We start from the raw sequence: 20,259 nt of genomic DNA on the forward strand, positions 1-20,259 counted from the left end.
TTAAACTCACACCCCGGTGCATGACATGGAGCAGTGTGTAAGCATGTAGACAGAGGTGGATGGGCCGCTTGGAAATTGGAAGAGGAAGCCTGTATTTATGAGGTGGTTTGAGGTGCTGTGTTAAGACGGGCTTAGCCTGCCACTCTCCCTCTGACAGCCCTGTTTCCCCCCTGAGCTGGAGTGACCAGAGATAGAGAGAGGTGAAGGAGTGAAGGCAGGAGGCCTGTCAAAACAGGGTCCAGACCAGAGCTGGACCCATGGCAAACAGACTCTCAGACAGGTGATGCAGCGAATCATGTTCCGAGGATGTAAAGCCACATTTAATGTCCACTGGATTCATATTTTCATAACAAGAGTAAACATAACTGTCGTGCTTCCTAATGTGATTCCTTCAGGCTAGTGCATGCTGGGATAGGTTCAGTCTTCCATGGCCTTAAACAGGAAAAGCTTGTAGGAAAAATGAATTAATAAGCAGGTACTATTTTTCTAAGAGATAGAGACAAGCAGATTGTAAGCAGAGAAACACTTACTCTGCCATTTACCGGTCACCTCTAGCAGCCTCTTGGGTCTCTGTTCCATGTTGACGTCATTAAAAGTTGGAGTGCCCCACTGAGGCTCAAAGCGAGAGGTTAGACGTGTGGTCTTCTCCGTACCGCCACCTTAACAAGCCCCCGGGCTGCACTCCGAGGGGAGCCGCACATCAAATCCGTCTTTCCATACCTCAGCTAGAGGTAAGATGAGTGATCTCCCAGAGCACCCCCCCCCTTCCTCCCTTCCCCACACAGCGGCTCTACTCCCTTCTCTCTCTGCCACAGCGGCCAGCCCATGTGAGTCAAATTATTGTAATTGAGCAGGGATGGAGTCGGGTGTGAGGTGATCTCTCTCTTCATCCCCTCCCCTCTCTCTCTCTCTCTCTCTCTCTCTCTCTCTCTCTCTTTCTTTCTCTCTCAGATATTTCTGCACGTGTTGTGAAATGTCCAGCAAGCATCATTTTTTTCTCTCTTCACTCTAACACTGCCTGTAACACAGAAATCAATTAACTCCTTTCAAGTCAGATCAAAGGCCCAGTACACCGTCCAGGTCTCTGCACAACCTGTGGGACAATTAAGTCTCCCTTTGGACAGCGACCAGGCTGGACAGATGAAGGGAGGCTGCTGCCACTGTTCATATAAGTGTGAAGTAGTCGTAAACAACAGGGAGCGATTGGATCAGAATTTCAGTAAGCATCCCCCCTAATTTACCAGTTAGTTGTGCATTAATACAACAGGGGGATGGGTTTTCAATCAGCTGAGGACATCATGACAAAAAGAAAAGGTCTTTAACTTTTGCCAATATTTACCTGATGTTTGTGCTATAAGCAGTGATGTGGCTGACATGGCCTTGGACCTATGAGACAATGGGCCTTTGGATGCAGACATATAAAAGACCCCTCTCCTCTCCTTCGTGAGAACAAGACACTGAAACTGAAAGAGACACAAACTGACTGCAAATTGGTCAGTTTGTGTCAACTTTGAAGTTGTTTTGTGCCTCAACACTCTCTTTGTAGTCAGTTTGCATCTTTTTGTAGTTGGCTTTGTGTATCTTTGCTGGTATTTTGCAGCCTCTTGTAAATGTTTTGAGTCTACTTGCAGTAGTTTTGTGTCTCTCTTTTGCCATTTTGGCTGAGGCCGCTTGACTTTTCAGGCCCCTGGGCCTGTGCCCACAGTAGGCCTGTTCAATAATCCTTATGGACATGGTGGTAGCACAACATACGACATCAAACTGGTCGGACATGGGGGAGTGAGTTGAGCTTTCGTCCACATACAGGTGCACTGACCCTGTCCACCCCTGAAGGTGCCAGTTGCATTTTATTGGACATTTATGGCCGGCCAGCATTTTTTAACAGCCACCTGGATGCAATAAAGGGCCAACTCCTGAGCTCTGGCTGCCCAGAGGATTTCCCAGCAGCTCCCGTGGGACCTCTGGCTAGTTAAGATGTTTATTAAGCTGAAAGTGGTCCAGTGGGAAAACACAGCACTTCTTAGAGATTCGGGCCAGCAGTTTTCTTGTTAGTCAGAGCGCTCCCCGGAGGATTGGGTTTCTTTTCCTTTCAAACCTCTGAGGGAGGACAGGGTCAGTTCACAGGGCATGAGGTTGACCAACTGGTAACTAGGCACATGAACCCAGGAAGGGAAATATCTCAAGACCATCAAGGTCAGCTTGGAGTGATTCCCACAGTTACATAAAACATACCCAGGCAAACTCAGCATATAAGCTAAACACATTTTAGTTAGCTGTGGCAGCGGCGTAGCCACTGTAGGAAGTTAATTGTTCACATGTCCAGGAAGTATCTTGTGGAAATAGTAACAACAATACAAATATAGAAAGTGAGTTTTAATGTTTGCACCTATCTGTAAAAAGATTTGTTTTCAGAGGAAGCGCTCTAAACACTTAACACTGTAAAATTATTGATTTTATGACCCTAAAATGTGAATGCAGTGTATATTGTAGCTTTAATACATAGCAGTGTCATTCTTTTTAATGCACACATTCTTTGAAGACATGTCTGTCCAGAGCATTGTGATGTTAGCTCTGCTTGCTGGTTGACAGATCTTGACCTCACTAAGCTCTGCTGGACCTCTAGTTCAAAGCCTTGGTCTTTAGCCTCAGGCACTCTGCCCTAATAACTTCAGTTAGCCTGTTAGCCCTTGTTTTGCTTTCTAATTGTTTATCAGCTATTCTCTGCTTTAAGAAGAGGAGTTTGGAATCCATCATTGTGGAATAGTGTAGTTAAAATCGCGTCTCTTCTTTTTTTGTTCTCATTTAATTTTGAACTTCCTCGGGGCCAAGCTGCAGAGCCTGTGGTGAGCACATTGTGAACTGAGCAGCACACATGCGGCCAGTGATGGGTTTTTAGTGCTCTCTGCCTAATGTTCAGGACAGATTAGAAATGTTCGCCTGTGACAGATGCTGTCTAGATCTTCACTACCAGATCCACCCAGCTGCAAAACATCTGGTGGATTTCTACCTTTTTCTCTGAAGTGTAGCCTATTAATGACACACTCGTACATGTGCACACACACACTCACATTCAGTACACACAAAACACGTCACAGTGTGTTTGATTGAGGCAGTTTAAAAAAAAAGTCACACATATACAGATGTTTGATAATAAAGTTTTTTTTTTTTATTGCCGCTTGCATCTGATGCCAGATTTTCAGCATATTATTTTTCTATTGCAATAATTTATTTCTCATTTTTAATTTTTAGTCTCTATCAGTGTTAATGCAGAACATGTAACACATGAATCAGTGCTGATACCAGGTTCAGCTGAGTCTCCAGATATATGTTTACCATGAAAACAAAGCCATTCAGTTCCAGCTCTGTATCTCAGCCTCTATCTATGTAGAAGTATTTTGAATATCTTTCACTACTTCAGCCACAAAGTCTGCGAGCACATGCAATTTATTCAGCAGACACAGAATTTATACATTCCACATGAGGAGTGGGTAGCAAAGGCCTCCGCTTGTTGTTAATGGCACACATCCTAAAATCATGCTCCTGGCCTCCCGCAGCTCAAGCTTTTTTCATCAGAGGAAACATTATTTTTGCGGAGACAAATCCACTGAAGAACATGATCATCTGATGAAAGGCCCTGCAAATCTTGCCTGAGCTGTGACACTTTTGCTAATGATGAAAACAGTCACGTAACAACAAATACCGTGTATCCTGCTGTGGCGTGACGGTATAACATCAGTTGCTTATGTGCACATGAGCCAAAGTTTTTCAAAGTTTGTGAAAAACCTCCTCTCCAAGGGCAAACCATTGTTTAGTTTCTGTGTAACTCCTCCACTCAGCACCTCTGTGTGGGATATTGAATAGTCTTTGTTGGGGAAAGATTTAAGATTCTTAAGGCGGTCATCAGTTAGACAAAGTCATATATATGTGGGTGTGTGTCTCATGGAGACATTTGGAGACTATGGTTTAATTTTGTTTAAAATGACTTTGCAGTAAGTTGTTCCTCATGTGTCTGAACGGCTTAGGCTCACATGAAGACTTGTTTGGCCGTGGCCTGTGTGTGAAGTAAAACAGAAGGGAAAGGGAGATTCCCACATCACAGAATAAAAAGAATTTGTTATTGCTGGATTTCATAATGTATCATCTGTTACCATCTGTGATCCAACGTTGAGCAGTTTTTAAAAATGTTTTGAAGATAATCCTTTGGAAAAAGAAAAGTCATCATTAGGCTTTCACAAAACATTTGCTATTTGTTTTTTGTTATTACCATCATTATTAAATGACACAATGCAGAAAAGACCTCATTCAACTTACATTTTTAGTTTTTGTGACTTTACAACCAAAACTGTGTGTGTGTGTGTGTGTGTGTGTGTGTGTGTGTGTGTGTGTGAGTGAATGAAAAAATGAAAAATATATATTGTTTGTGTATGTGCATTTTCTCTGTGACTTTAAGTGTGTTATTCTCTAAAAATGATTGTCATTGCTAATTTAACAGTCAAGCATTCTTAAACATTGAAACACTGAACCAACACTGAAAAATAATTTTAACTTGCTGCTACAACATTAAACTGTAGATACATAATACAGTCAACTTTTCATCTACAAACCTTTCTGAGACAAAATAACTTGTACATTTTTTTCTCTGCATATTTTATGCTGTGTTCGTAATATACTTTTTTTTTTTTTTTTTACAACAGAATAAAAGTGTAGTGCAACACATCACAAGAACAATACCAGGGCAGAATAGTTAACAAATAAGAAAACTGACAAAGTGCAAGAGTTACAGTAAGGAACATATTCAAAATATGTCCAAGTAATATACATAAGATCACTCTTTGTGGTAAAGTAATTCCTTTTGTCATCTCACTGCCAGAAAATTGCTATTAATTAATATTATTAATATTAATAAATATTTGCATTCCTAATATACTTTGACAGGTAATTTTTTTTTCAAATAAGACAACATATGCTGACAATATTTGTTGAATTTTTGCCAATTGACTGCATAGATACGTCAATAGTAGAAATACTAAACATGGTGTTTCTATTATTGTTCTGTTATTAGTCTCATTAAAAACCATTTTGAAACAAAATTTGGCCAAATTTAACTATGGCATACAAGCGTATGCTTATAAATGTTTTACTTTATACAAGTATAATGAAGTAATTTAAGTTACATTTTGTGTTTATCATAGTAAAGTTTAAAGTTTAACTTTAATATCATAGCAAGTGTTAAAGACAAAGCCAGACTTCAGAGACAGTTAAACAATAAAATTGTATTAATGTGACGTGTAATGTGAAGCATATTTTGTGTAATTAATACACTGTATTAACAGTACTCAGTACCGTTTTATCAGCTGGATTTTACAGTGTTTTATTTTCATTTTCTTCAGCTAACTATGTTTTTAGGGGTGATAGAAGTACTGCTGTGGTGGAGCAGAGGAAGTTGTACTGCCTGGTTTTGTCCAGCAGGGGATGGTGTTGTAATTCAGATGATGGGTTTTAGGGGTTCCGGGTATTCTCAGCTGTGAAGTGATATGTGTTAGAGTCAAGGGGTCCAGGCGCATAAATCTGACTGCATCGTGGATCACTGTCATTAGATGAGCTGGTAGTTCACAAAAGGATTGATGAAGTTTAGAATGATGATAAGTGTTTGTGATTTATACCAAAAAGGCAAGAAATCTGAATACATTTGACAAAAAATGCCTTTAACTTTTACCAGTTTACATTTCACATCATTTTGATTAAATGTGTTTTATTAGATTCTCTTTTTTGTTATTATAAAAGTCCCATATATCTTTGATTTATTTTATTGTAATAAACATCACCTTAAAATAAATGTAAATAGAGTTTTCAAACAGGAAATGGTTAATTTTAAACAGTAGTCAATGTTTATGTTTTACAGCTGTGATTGTGCTATTTAGATGTTATTTAGATATCTCCTCTCTGCAACAAAACTCACCTTTTAAATCATTAACTATTTTTTTTTGATTGAGATCTATCTATCTATCTATCTATCTATCTATCTATCTATCTATCTATCTATCTATCTATGTTCTATAGGACTTGTTCTACTTACATTTAGACAGTTATATGTATTATGGTTTTTAGCTTTAAAGTATTGTTTGGTCACACTTTTTAAAATAAAATCAGTAGTGATTATCAGTAGTGCAGGTATAAGCATTTTTGTAATTATATCTGTATTTTTACCAGTATAGTACAGTCTATCACTGCTTGGGAATATGTCTATATTATTAGATCTTGTGTTAATTAAATTACAGCTCCATGTGTTAACAAACTTCAGTCTAAACATGCAGGTAAACAGTTTTTCAGACTCACATTTCAAATTTGTATGTCAGCTCACTGTCACACAGGGCTCTGTCAGACCATCTGTCAAGAACTCAATAAATTTGTCAGTGGGAAAAAAAAAAAAGAAAAAGAAAAAGAAGCTGAATCCAATAAATCATAACATAAACAAATCTAGCCATGGGTTGACAGTGCTGTATTATACTTTGGCTTAATCCCCGGGGAGTTGGGATTATCCTGCAGTATCATATTTTTTGGCTGTCTCAGTAAGATAAGGGGGACCATGTGGCTCAGGCAGAATAAAAGCAGAAATATGTGAGTGAGTGGGAAGAGGGGGATGTGACGTAAATATCCCCACTGTTTATCTTGTATGTGCATCTGTGAATTTAAATAAGCTCAAACAACATTATACCATGTAAATAACGCTTAGAAAAGAATTTCAGAAAAATATTACAATATCAATATTACAATATGGACCCGATTTGTGACTTAAAATAAAAACTTTACATAAAAACGAGTTAAATTTAGTATTCAGGGGCCCATAGGCCTGTGGGGCCCTGGGCAATCTCATAGCCTATTTGTTATTACAGCAGTGCACTGCCTGTTTGCTTGCTGTGTGAAATCACAGTGTAACAATATTCATTTTTAAGGTATGAAAGCAGCTGGGAAAAAAAAGTGCAGAAAACATTAAGACTCAGCAAAAACAGATTAAATTACAGTTGATTTGGTCGCAAATTGCCGACGTGCAAACCTTCAATAAGCCTCACTGTTGATCCTCGACTGTCAGCGGCCAGAAAAGTGCTCTGCCCTTGAAACCTCCATTCACAGCCTCAGTAATGATTCTACAGAAATGTCCATGTAAGAGAATCGCGTGCGGGGTTAAAAGAAAAAACTGATATCTCCCCCAGTTCTTTGCATGTCCTCAGGATCAGAAATAATTCTCTACTGCACAGTCCCAGTCTGTTTTTAAGATGCTCAAGTGCAACTCGGCAGCAAACAAATTAAGGGTGCCTGTATTTTTTTTCTTTTTTCTCAAAAAAAAAAAAAAAAAAAAAAAAAAGCATCATGGAGAGCTTAGAAACACTCATTAAAAGATCAAAGTGAGTTAACTATCAAAGTCCTCTAACCCTGCAATTTAGGGAGCCATTATGTCTTTGGTTTGCTGAGTTTCTCCTTTGAGGATGTGAAGTGTTCTTCCCATTTTCACTAAGGTATTTTATTTGTAAAATGCTTATCGGTGCGCTTTGTTTGAGGCACAATCACTGAAATTGCTCACATTTCAGCTCAGATAAACCTGTGCTGGTATTGTTTTTAAAAAGCGATTATGACAAAGCGTTCATCACATATTCAATTCAAAACATTATGATTTTACGTTGAAGGTTATTTTCTGTGATTGTTTGCGATACATTGATTGTAGCCTCCGGGTGTGAGCAGAGCAGGCCTGACACAGTTGGAGTTGAGTGAGTTATTCTCTGGGTTGGAGAATGAAAGGATCCTGTGTGACTGATAAACAGCATGATGTTAATGTAATTAAAGCAGAAAATGTGTCTATATGTTTACACCGAAATTTAGTTGTAAGGTGTTTGTTTAGATGAGATTTAGATTGAACGAAGTCGTTAAATAATTTGATTTATTTGTTGTATTTATTTATTCAGGATCAGTTTTGTTCTTTTCTGTGGCACACTTTTTATCTAATTAATTAAATTTGTTAGAACTTAACATAAATGCATAATGACACATTCTTTTAAATAGACTTAATAGCATAATAAGACTTTTTAAAAAAGATTATTAGTTATAATAGAGTTCTTCGTTTTCTTAATGCACTTTCGTCCGAACTTTGTAGGCTTCCTCCAAAATGTGCGCAAATTTTCGCAGTTTTTAACTCTACCCCCGCTCCCTGCTGGATCATATTTTCGCTTCCTCTGAAAACATTGCGTTCAAAAACCTGTCGTCTGCTTCATTTCTGTCTTAATATTCAGAGTCGCTCTTCTCAATGTGAAAACTCTGATCGAAATCACAGCAGACACTGTGTGTGATGAAGCCTGCAGGAATGTGCATTTGCTGCTATAGAATGGCGGCGCATTGTAATAGTTTCTTACCTTTTTTCCCGATGGATGCAACAGTTCTGGTTACTTTATAAAGTCAATTGTTTAACTTTAGGGACCATTGGTTTCTGTGCTGCACACCTGCTGCAGTATTTTTTTTTTTCCTGCCTTATAGAAGGCGGAGGGAGAGGGCTTGTCATGCGGAGGCTCATTAAAAACACCGCGGGCTAAAAGTTGGCGGATTGATTTATTGAATGCATGTTTGATGTCCTCATTCACACAAGTGACCTGGCCCAATAACTGGTGAACGAACGGAGGGGGCGAGGAGCGGGAGCGAGAAGGTGGACTGCAGGCTTTATATGTTTTTGAAAATGTATTGATTATATGGTATTGATAGTGCTCAGCTCATAATGCTGCTTAGTGGTAAGATAATCCAATATTAGTGTGAGGCGGAGGTAATTGACCCCATGTTGATAGAAGTGCTGGAAACAGAAGTAGAAGAAGAAAAAAAGCTAAGCCGTGGGTGGATGACTTCATGGCTGGCAGGTATGGACTCATTTTAACACAGCAAGTGTCCTCTAACGAAAAAATATCATCGTTTCAGTGTTCACACTGCGTTTCTATGTACTTTAAACACGTCTGTGATTGTTAAGAATATGAAAATGTGAGCGTGAGTGAGATCTCCTCTGTGCTCTGCCTCCTCTCTGTCTCTTAGATAACTAACAGCTATTCTCTGAGTGAACGGCAGAGGGCAACGCCAACAATCTCTTCTCTGTTTTCTAAAGTGGGCTACAGGTCATCGCCTTGATGCTTCACAAAGGACATCAAAAACAACACGCAGCCAGGACTGTGGACTGAAGGTACACGCTGCACATACAGATCTCGCAAAATTCATAATTCAAATTATGAATATATATTTTTCAATTTGTATATGTGCACATATATTAATAGACTATTTTATTTTAAATTATGTAAGAAATATGCTTAATTTCTTTGTTTATATTTTAAGTTATTATTATTATTATTGTTATTATTACTATTATTATTATTATTATTATTAAACCGTCGCTGCCATGTTAGTTGTCTTCATGCAGTGTTGAATGCGGTGTTACAGTCATGTCTTCATTATCTTTATTCTGCAGCTTCTTTTTTTTTTTTTTTTTTTTTTTTTTTTTTTTTGTCCTCATTCTCATATTCCACATAAAGGCATGAGCTGATCCCAGCATACAGTGCTCGTGCTTTCCGTTTCCTTAGTCCTGTTCCATGTGTCCAGTCTTTTTATTTTGTCTTGCCTGGGCCTGTTTTTTTTTTTTTTTTAAGAAGTTGATAACAATCAGCGTCTCATGCAGCGTGACATGGGAAGCAGCGCACAATCCCATTAGCAGCCCTGTAATTTCAGACAGGCCGGCCTCAGCGCTCAGTGCTGCTCCGCACCTCTCCAAACGTCTTGATCACATCTTGACAGAGAAATGAACCGATCACTCCCGAATATTAGTAACTTACAGAACCTGTAATACACACGTAGAGCACATATGCTTTTTTAAAGAATATATTATTTATTGTTATGTAGATTTGAGAGACTGTTGGATTTTTAAGTAGTCAGTGTGGATTTATTTTACTGTCTGCACGAGGGCTCGTTCTTCAGATCATAAAGGAAACTGATCAGTTGCTGATCCGCTGATAATAAGAGCTGATCTACAGCTGCAGTTGTCTCCTGCAAAATAAATACAGGCCGAGTGTATAAATTCTCCTTCTATTATAATAATAATAATTATTATTATAATTATTATTATTATTGTTGTTGTTATTATTGTTATTATTATTAGTAGTATTACTGTCACAGCTAGGTTATTTTCCCTTGGGCTGTCAGAGGCCACCTCAGTACTGGACAGACCGCTGTTATCACCACTGATCGCCAGGTGCATCAGCTGAAAGGGGGGGACAGCAGCTTCTATTAGAAACAATACACAAAAGAGCAAAGGAGGAAATCATGTGATGCTGCAGGAGACACACACACACACACAGACACACACAGGTATCTGTATTTTATCTTAACTGAGAGAAATATAACAATTCATGATAAACACAGGAGATTTTTTCCCTCTGGCTTTAATATTCTAAAAAAAAATCTCCACAGAGTGCATTATTTTATTACAGGGTGTGTGATATCAGAAGCTTAATAATTTAATTTTAGTTAGTTACATTATTATTATTATTATTATTATTATTATTATTATTATTATAACACAGTGTCAGTGTGTCCAGTTAGGCCTTATATCACCAAATATCATTTTTTCTCCTCCTAGTTTTCCTCTCGGTTGACTCCATGTGTGTGTTGTTATTGGACTGTGTGGAGCGCACTGTACTCTGCTCCAATAGAATCCCAATGGCGGTGAATGGGGGAATGAAAAAAAGTGTAGCCATGCATGCAGGAGTGGGAGGATCCACTCGCCTCAATCTCGATCTCAGACTTTTTGCAAGCGACAGGAGCACAACCAACCAACCGTCTCTGTTAGCTACTTCCAAAGAGTTACTGCCGGGACATCTACACACACACATAACTCCCCATCTTTGGATTTGTTGTCAACTTTTTCTTCCCCTTTTTCCTCCTGCTTGACGAAAACTGTTATTCCGTGAAGACATTTCCCAGCTTTTCTCCCCCCCCGTCGGCTTGAGGACGAAGAAGATAAAGCTTCCTTCGGCTCCTCTAATCATAACAGGTGACTGTTCGAGACAGTTTTCCACGTTTATTGTTTGCTCTCTGTCCTCTCTGACACGCCAGGGATTTGTGTAGCCGGCTTAGACTGCCTTTACCTTTTTAAACTGTTGCGAGCATCAGAGTCGACTTTCTGCATCTCAGCCTAGTTAAGTTCATTTTCTATTATTCTCCCTCCTCCGGGCTGCAGGCTGTGTGTCACACGGAGCTCCGGCGGTTTCAACAGGTCGTCCTCGCTCTTCCTCCGCAAACAGACAGCTTCTCTTTTTTGAGTGTGTGTGCCCGGGATTTTCTTGTCAAGTCTGACCGTATTCTTATGGATATTGCCACAGGTCTGGTGTCACTGGAGCGCCTCTCCGCCGGAGAACAGTCCGAGACTTGCATCATGCTGGACGGCATAAAAATTGAAGATCATCCCCTGCGATCGGGACAGGCCACGCTCGGAGTCATGCTCGGTGAGTTCTGCTTTCTGATTTTTGTTTTTTGGGTTTGTTTTTAACGGTAGACAGACCTCTGCAAATCACCCTGATGTGCGAGCACAGGTCAAACACTGTTATCCCTGTCTGGGTGCCATTATTTTTGCATGCGTGCCCATCGCTAGTTTGTTTCCTGATGTGTTTTTTTTTTCATCTCTGATCACGCAAAACCAACCAAAAGTCACGTTTGATTAAAAAAAAAACAAAACAGGAACAGTGACCGCAAATGTCGTTTTAATTTTTATGATATTGTCAATGAGACGCATTATGAACCATTCAGACACCTAAAGGCTGGATGAGTGATGTCCTTACTGGAGGAAAAAAAACATATTCATCCATTAAAACCTGCTTATTTAAATTTGATTAAATGCCATATACACCTCAGTTGATCTCTTTAAGCACCCAGGGTGTGGGCCTTTTTGAGTTTTTAATCAGGCATTGATTCAGGCCTTCTCTCCTTTCCCCAAACTCCTCTTCCGTTTTCCAGGCACTGAATGTCATCATCCATCCGTTTGTGAAGGATGCCAGCGTCCCATCTCCGACCGCTTCTTGATGAGAGTCAACGATTCCTCATGGCACGAGGAGTGTTTGCAGTGCACCGTGTGTCAACAGCCTCTCACCACCAGCTGTTACTTCAGAGAAAGGAAACTTTACTGCAAACACGACTACCAACAGTAAGCACAATTCAATCTCGGGGAGGGAATCTCCTGCTTTCTCTTCTTTTTTTTCTCCTTTTTCTTTTGTTGCATTTCTTCACATTGCTGGTTGGTATGCAATGATTTAAAAAAAAAAAAGACATTGTGATGGCTGTGGCTGCTGGCCTGAAGGCCTTTGTGTGTGTGTATGTGTCACGTTCACAATGCACAAAAATACAGTCATTCAGCTGATGTGAAGTCTTATTTGAATTTTACAAGATTTAACCAATGGAAAAAAAAAATCAACCAAAATAGAGATATGACATTTAAATTAACCTGTTGCCATTGCTTGTTCAGTCGAAGATTGCCATTAAGTTCCCTGCAAATTTATACAAATCAGTGAAAGAGCAACAGGAACCAGTGGGGTTAAATCGGAGCTTTTCACTCGTTTAGAAAAAAAAATTTTTGATTATGAATGTGATAAACGGAAATGTTTCCAGAGAGCTCACACTGGCTGGAGGACGCTCGCATCAGCGGTCACGTATTATTGTCATAAGCTTGGCTTTATTGTTGTCACAGTGGCCCACGATATTTCCACCTTTGTCTCTGCGGACGGAGTACATTTATAACAAAAAAGAAAGATGTGAAGGCGTGCACTCTCGGTTTTTATTCCGCTCTCTGTCACACAGGGTTATACAATATTTCCCGGCCGCATCTTGTGGCCTTTCCCCGTGTTATCACCACCCAGCCGTTTCAGATTCATTCAAAATATGGAAAACATTATTTTCAATAGGTCTCCCCGTGAACTCTGAGCCCACAGCACAGGGTTAGATTCATTTTCCGATCAGACATTATTCATTTACTCTGTAAATCACGCGCCTCGATTTGCCCTAAATACTATATTTTTTATTTGTTTTCTTTATTTGATTGTTACAATTTTATCGTACTGTTTGGCTTTTATTATTTTGATTCGAGGCTATTTTTATTTTATTTTATTTTAGGCTATTTTATTTTATTGGATATGATGTGTTTTAGCATTCGGCATATGAGTCATGGCAGCCATTTAACGGTTTAATGAAAAAACAATCTGCGCTTTTTACTCCATAGGAATTCTGTCTATACCTGCGAGGCTAAACACGTTAAGGTGGATTTAGTAAGGAAACATAATTAAAAGTTCAGCCATTTGTGCACGCGTGTCTCTCTCTCACACACACATATTCACACCAACACACACATACACGCAAACAATTTTAAACTCATTAATAATTTATTGTTAAATTCCAAGTTTCACAGTTTGAAAACATCCTGAAAATATTCGAAGTTATTCTGGGTTAAAATGCTGGACTGCGATTGCAACAACAGTCTAATGGGATTAAAAGCAGATTGGTAATTTGATCATTTGCTTTGCAGCAACTGCACTAATTCACAGCAACACAATAAATAAAATAACAACAGCATTATTAACATTACCACTACTGAAATAATAATTTTATAAATTATAAATAAATGGGAGTAGAGTAGGAATTGTCCCCTTGTGCTTATTCTCTGTATGTTTACATTCTAAACTAGGCCTAAGACAATAAGTATATATATAAGAAATCAAATTCAATTGCAGTTGTTAAATTTTCCCATGAAAAGGTTTTTAGCATGACAACCATTATCCATGGAGTGAGATAAATTAGTAAATTGAATTAGTAAATTATCACATAAAAGCAGCAGAGGTGGCAGATATAGTGAAGCAAAAATACTGAGGCTAAGTAACACCAGTGTTACAATGCTGAGGTTGGCTGTTTGGCCTGGGAGGACCCTGGGGTGCCCTGTGTTTCTCATCGCATGAGCGCTTTTCATGCTTGTCACTGAATTTTCAGCTTTTTGTGTCCGGCCTTTTTAACAATTCTACTTCGATTACCGGGACATTATGGCTCTCTGCTAGATACCTTGCAAGCAACAAAGAGTTACATCTATTGCCATGCGTGCCATTCATCCAGCCCTGTGACAGGAGTGTAGTCGGCTGATAACAATGGAAAAATTCATAGCAGTAACCAGGGGATACCAGAGTCACGGCGTCACGGCTCAGAGGTGGCTGGAAGCTGAGACAGTCCCGGCAGAGAGGGAGAAAGAGAGAGAGAGAGGGATCTCGTTCTCATGCCTCACTTAGCACCGTCCATTTGTAGTTTTTTTTTTTTTTTTTTAAGAGAAGAAGACAGAGATAAACATACAAACGTAGACAGAATCTGTTTTGCTTCCAAATAATTCTCTTTCCTGGCATTTAGTTTCAGAGATGCTTTTGAAGTACCATATTTGGAATATGACTGACCATTTCCCCCTTTTCTCTGCTACTTTGAATGCTGTGAGCATGTGTGGCAATACTGATCAACCCCAGCCAAACACAACAACCTGCTGGGTGCCGTCCTGCTCTCACACACTGTTATTCATCACATCTTTTAATTTTTCACCCTCCTTCTCCCACTTTTTTTTTCTTTTTAAAAAACCCCTTCCGGGTTTAAAGCTAGCTGGAGGGTCGCTCCATCACCACACAGACACAACTACTCCTTTTTTTTGTTTATTTCATTTGCATTGATGGGATACTTAAAGATGTAATTGGCACCTTTTTGACTTTTATGACACCCATTTAAGATGCATTTGTCAGCCCACAAACTGCTTTGGGCTGTGAAGAGAGCTCCTAGCCTTACAGAGGTCTACGTGCCTAATTACATTCCTACAGCAACTGATTCATGCCCCGTAATCAGCTCTCACTAGCTATAATAAATCAAGGAATTGGCAAGCAGTCTTTTTTCGCACCTTTGGAACGGGTTTAAGTGCAGATGGGGGAAAACAATTGTATACTGTGTTATTAAAACTCCCACCAACACGGTTCAACACATCTTGCTCCATACAGTGCAATTATATAGTAATGAGATTGGATTGTATTAGCCTTTATCCCATATATTTGTGTCTTTTTAGGTCATGCAGTTGACCTCTGCTTGTCATTCCTGTTTTGATATGAAATAGGAGGAGGAATATTTTCGACGGCTTAAGATTTAGGCTCTAAAAGATATCAGATATACAGATGTCATAGATGACATATTTTATGGAGGGGAAAATAAAATGAAATGTATTTTAGTAGAGGGGAAATGCGGCAACGTAGCGCAGCTTTTTATTCAAGTATTTCAGAGCGAGTTTGATAAAGAATGAAGGCAAAGAGGCAGAGCTGTCAGTTGGACAGGAGCCGTAGCCGTAGAGGAGGGACAAGCTTGAACGAGACGGGCGGTATGTAAAAGGCAGAGTGGAATTACACCACCCCGAGAGAGTTTGTTGTGCCCTGGTGTTTGGAGGTCAATTATACATCATTAGAAAGAGGGAGATCTTTTCCCCAGAGGGACCTTTTCTCTAACCAAGCAGATGCTTTGAAAGCAGCCATGTAATAAGGCCTATCACTTGACTGAAGTGTTGGACAACACCCCTGTAATGGACTGCCTTGTTAGAAAACTGCCATGGGCTCCATCCACAAAACATAACATTAACTAACTATATTACACACCATGCTGCCTACTTTTGGGTCCTGCTGATGCATAAAAACCTTACATTCCAGAGTAGATTTTTTTTTCCACGCTCTATAAAGTTTTACTGTCTAGCAAAATGTTATTTTAGAATGTTTCATTTGTAACTCATCCAAATACATCAGCATGCTGATTTTTCCAAATTTTCAAATTCACGTGCCATAAGCAAAATGAAAAATTCAGGTCACGGCAGTGTGAGTAGTAGAAAAACACAGCAGTGATGGAGCCATAAAAGCAGTGCTCCCAGAACCTGTCTCACCTCCCATGTACACTGGACGATCCCCCGGTGTGCTGAGAGCTGCTTTTTAGAACTGTTTGGAGTGCCCTCCTGTGAAATTGTTGTTTTTTAATTAGCTGTGCTTGGGACGCTGCAGCCGTGTGTGTACTGGATAGCTGCTGACGGCTGGGTTTCTGTGTTAGCTCACCGAGCGTGTGTGTGTTTTACTCACTCTAGGACACTCCCGCGTGGCCTGGCGCTTTGTGAACACTCACACGCACAAAAAGAAAAGAAGAGAAATGAAAAAAAAACAAAAAAACCCAGGACGTACTTTGTGTTGTCAACCCAGCTGGGTAGTTTTGCAGTTAATTAAAGACCGTCCTCAGTCCTGCTAAAGCATTTCAGGAGCAGCTCTGTAGGCTGATCTGTGGCTGTGCGTTCCTTTGTGGAAGACTCTCTAACTTTCAGCTACTTTATTCTGCTTTGTTTTTTTAATTCTCTCTAAAAAGGATAAAAATGTGTCTTTAGCCACTGCTCTTGGGTAAATAAAAGAGGACCTCTATAGAGAGACAAATCTAATGTTAGAAACACTAAGCTGGATAATATTGCTTCAGCTTGCTGGGATTTTTAATGCTCGGCAAGGAGCTAGCCGTAGCTGGCCCCGTTCCTCTGTAAGGAAGTATTGGGTTTTATGTCAACATGGCTCGGCCTGTCCCAGCAGCATACTAGGATGCATCATCTGTCATCTCATGGTTTGCTAACTGTTCACCCCCCCCACCCCCTTGCAGTTATACCCATTAAAAGACCTGTTGCAGTGCTATTTATTTGCATCACTTGGATTCTCTGGGTTTTTTTCTCTTTGGTTCCTGAAAATAGCTCTTTGAGCGATAAATATTTGATTTAAACATATCATTTTACATGTACTCTTGTATATGTGACTAGTGTTTTTATGAATTTTGCACCAGCTACATCCATGAAAGATTCAATAGCCTGCTGTTGTATTCACCCTCAGTGTGTTTGTGATGCTGTCAGTGAATCTTAAGAGAAAGTAGTTACATTATTAAATCAGGTGATTTCATGATGGTTTATTTTAAAGGCATTTCTGCTGTGTGTTTTAGTAGAAATTAGTGGGTATGGGGTGTGTGTTTGGGGTGGGAACTGGAGGGGGGGGCACTATAAGCATACTGGTTTGTATGTGTGTGTAGCAGCAGTTGGAACACAAAGCACTTTGCAGGACACTATGGGAAGCCACAGAGGCTCAGCCACGGTAATGCCCATCACCACTTTAGAGGCCAGACTGGTGGCAGGGGATGTGGAAAGAGGTCTCTGTGGCTTTGTGTGGGGGAGCTGTAGTGCAGGGGAGGAGAAGGATCTGCAGAGGGATCTGCCTGGTGTGCTCACATTACACTGGATGATAGCGGAGGGGTGCAGAGGAACTCAAGCATGCAATTTGTTGGTAGCCACAATTTAACCTCATCTCCTAAAGCCGGCTGTTAGGCAGCCAGTGGGACATGTCAGTCAATCGGGAATGCTAATCAGTGATGGTGGAGAGAAAGCCCTCGGCTCGGCAACACAGTGATTTTCATTACTGGCTCCAAGTCCTCGGGCCTTCAGGTTTATTTTCACAGCATGACAACTCTTCATAACAGAAAGGAAGGCAACCACAAACCATTAAATGCAATTTACAAATTAGATTTTGGCTAAATCTGTGAAATACTGCAACAGGCTTCTTAAAGTAGCCAGCTGAGAAATACACACACTCAGCAAATGTTTTCAATTTCAATTTGCCAGATTACATGTTTAAATCAGGAGAATGATTTTTTTTTTTGCTGCGCTGAAACGATTCATTTCAAATATCATTTATGGTGTGTCGGTGACCATGTAACATTTACTAATTTATCTCTGCACATTTGCAGTATTTTTACAGATATGTTTGTCTCCTTTTGCTTCTGTAGTTTGGGAATAGCCCACACTTGTTTCTTCAGGCAGCCTGGTCAAACGTGCATGAGAAATTGAGACATGGCCTCTGCTGCTGGCTCACAGTATCGCTGCTGGCCCCAACTGTGTATATGTGATCCCACTCTGGAATGTTTTTCCAACACGTAGGCTTTTCACAGATACACTAGAGAGGACTGGCATCATAGTGGCAAGTGCTGCATTCAGACTGTTGTGTGCCCAAGGCTTACTCTCACACTCACATCACACATTCTAACTCTACATGGGAATGGGCAGAGCTGTGTGTTTGTCTACATACACCCAAGGTTTTTGTGAGGGTGTGGGCGCATGTGTATGTGTGTGTGTATGTACACTTGCATCCTCTCTGTGCTCCTTTCTTTCTTTGTCTCTAATCTAAGCTCTCTCCACTGCCTCACATTCACTCTCTGTGTTTTAAAGATACATTTCAGTACCTCATCAAAGTCGCTACATGACAAATTTGGCTGTCTGAATTTCAGCTGTATAGATTTTTGTACAGATACTGCAAAACGCATTTCTTTTTTTTTTCTCCTTTTTTTTTAGCCCTTTTAATCTTCATCAAATGAGATTAGCCCCCAAATACCGGTATTCCTGCCCAAAGTGACTGACAGAGATTTGCACTTTTATCATTAAGTGTGACACTAAGCTGGTCAGAGCTTTGTCTTGAATGGAGGGTCTGACGGAAACGGGGGCTCCTAATCCTTTTATTTGTGTCAGGCCCAGAAAGGGGGAAGAATGGGGCCAGGGTGGGATGGGGCTGCAGAATGCCACGGCCCTTAGTCCCCTCCAGACCCCGGCCTCCACAGCCAAGTGAGCATGAGACTCATCTTATGTGGTCTATGCACTCGAGCGGGCGCATATACACTCACGCGGGCGCACACACATTTATGCATCTACAGTACAGTATGTTCACATGTTTGCACAAGCACACAGCTGTAAATACAACGTCTCGTGTGCAAATGCATATGTTTGCTTGCTAATGCATGCAATCAGAGACACGCATGCACAGTGATTTTCCGAGTGTGTACCGGGTCACAGTCACAGCAGAGCATACGTCCATCTATGAGTTCATGGATTGCAATAGCAGGAGGTTCAGTCTAGGATGAGATTAATAAAGTTTGCCGGTTCCCTGGTCGAGGTCCAGCGCTAGGCTTTTGTCTGCGGCTCACATCGGGTTGTGGGGCTTCAGCTCCTTTTGTGTGTGCACCCTTGTGGTAATCCATCTCCAGCGGGAGTCCCCTGGGGCACTTTATTTACTCATTCAACTGTTTGGAAGTCTGTTAGACTGCAGATCAGATGCAGTGAGACCAATGTGATTACTTTAACCAGCACTTGCAGATTCCTGCCCAGCATCTCCTCTCACCCTGAGCTGGTGTGCTCTGCAGGTGGGAGGGAGGGGTCCGCACCAACTCATCTCTCTCTGTCTGTCCTGTTTACCAGCCTGGTCTGAGGGCCCGTCCAATATTCTCTGTTATGAAAATTCTGCATTAGGTAGTGAAACCTCCTGTGCCCACACACTGTAGAGCTGACTTGATTCTTTTATTATCCTTGTGTATTTGAGTTTGTTATTTTCTCCCTTGCATCTCAAGAATACAAGTTCCAAAACTGGTGGCTGACAGAATTTTTGCATTTGTCTCTTTCTCAGTAGATCATAATTCAGCACCATAGTGAGTGTGGTGTCATAGTGTAAAAACTAACATCTATGTTTTATTGCAAACAATGAGACGGATTTGGTTATCCATCCATCAACATAAACCCAGAGCTATGTATTTGGGGCTAACCCCCATGTTAAACCACTGCAGGCTGTCAGGCTCTCTGAATTTATTCTCCATCTCTTCCCCCTGGCGTGGCTGGGGAGTATGCGTGAGATCAGCTGCCAGGACCGGCATCTACAGCGAGAGCTCCCTAAACTGGCTGTTTAGAACCAGCCGCTGATTGGTGATGGCTGTCTTGGCAGGAAAAATAACCCCCGTATGAAAACAGTGCAGATTGGGTTTCTGCGCGTCTGACTCACTCCCGTCCTCTCTGACCGGCCCCCCCACGGCAAGCCAGCATGATTTGTGCATGAGGTCCCGTGACCCATGGAAGCTTCAAAAAGCAGCGAGGGGAAATATTTGGATGATCCTGATGGGGGAGTGGAGACGTGGGAGGGAGGCAGAGATGATGGGGGCTTGGTAAGAGCGGGGCTAAGCGGTGTAAGGCAAGGCAGATGTGGGGAATCTGCAGTGCAGCCGTGATGACAGGGGAGTGTGTGCTGAGGAGATGACTGCCCATCTTGGACTTTCAGTCCCCCCACCCCCCATCCCACTGCCCCCACCCACCCACTCACCCAC

General features: G+C 40.7%; 1 protein-coding gene across 4 annotated transcripts in view; it reads left to right on the plus strand.

Moving 5' to 3' along the window:
- The window catches only part of lmx1bb (LIM homeobox transcription factor 1, beta b), a 61,155-nt gene that overhangs the window by 2,166 nt on the left and 38,730 nt on the right, over positions 1-20,259 (plus strand). Inside the window, exons 1-4 of one of the 4 annotated variants that reach the window (XM_018669331.2) lie at positions 8,010-8,894; positions 9,064-9,208; positions 11,397-11,519; positions 12,028-12,214. In XM_018669331.2, coding sequence (XP_018524847.1) covers positions 11,450-11,519; positions 12,028-12,214 — 257 coding nt within the window. In that variant the 5' untranslated portion in view covers positions 8,010-8,894; positions 9,064-9,208; positions 11,397-11,449. Of the gene's footprint in view, positions 1-8,009; positions 8,895-9,063; positions 9,209-10,757; positions 11,069-11,365; positions 11,520-12,027; positions 12,215-20,259 lie in introns of those variants that run through there. The other 3 variants (XM_051075088.1, XM_018669333.2, XM_018669330.2) reach the window with 3 other exon arrangements.

The sequence above is a fragment of the Lates calcarifer genome, linkage group LG13, assembly GCF_001640805.2.
Source record: "Lates calcarifer isolate ASB-BC8 linkage group LG13, TLL_Latcal_v3, whole genome shotgun sequence".
NCBI classification, from domain to species: Eukaryota; Metazoa; Chordata; class Actinopteri; family Centropomidae; genus Lates; species Lates calcarifer.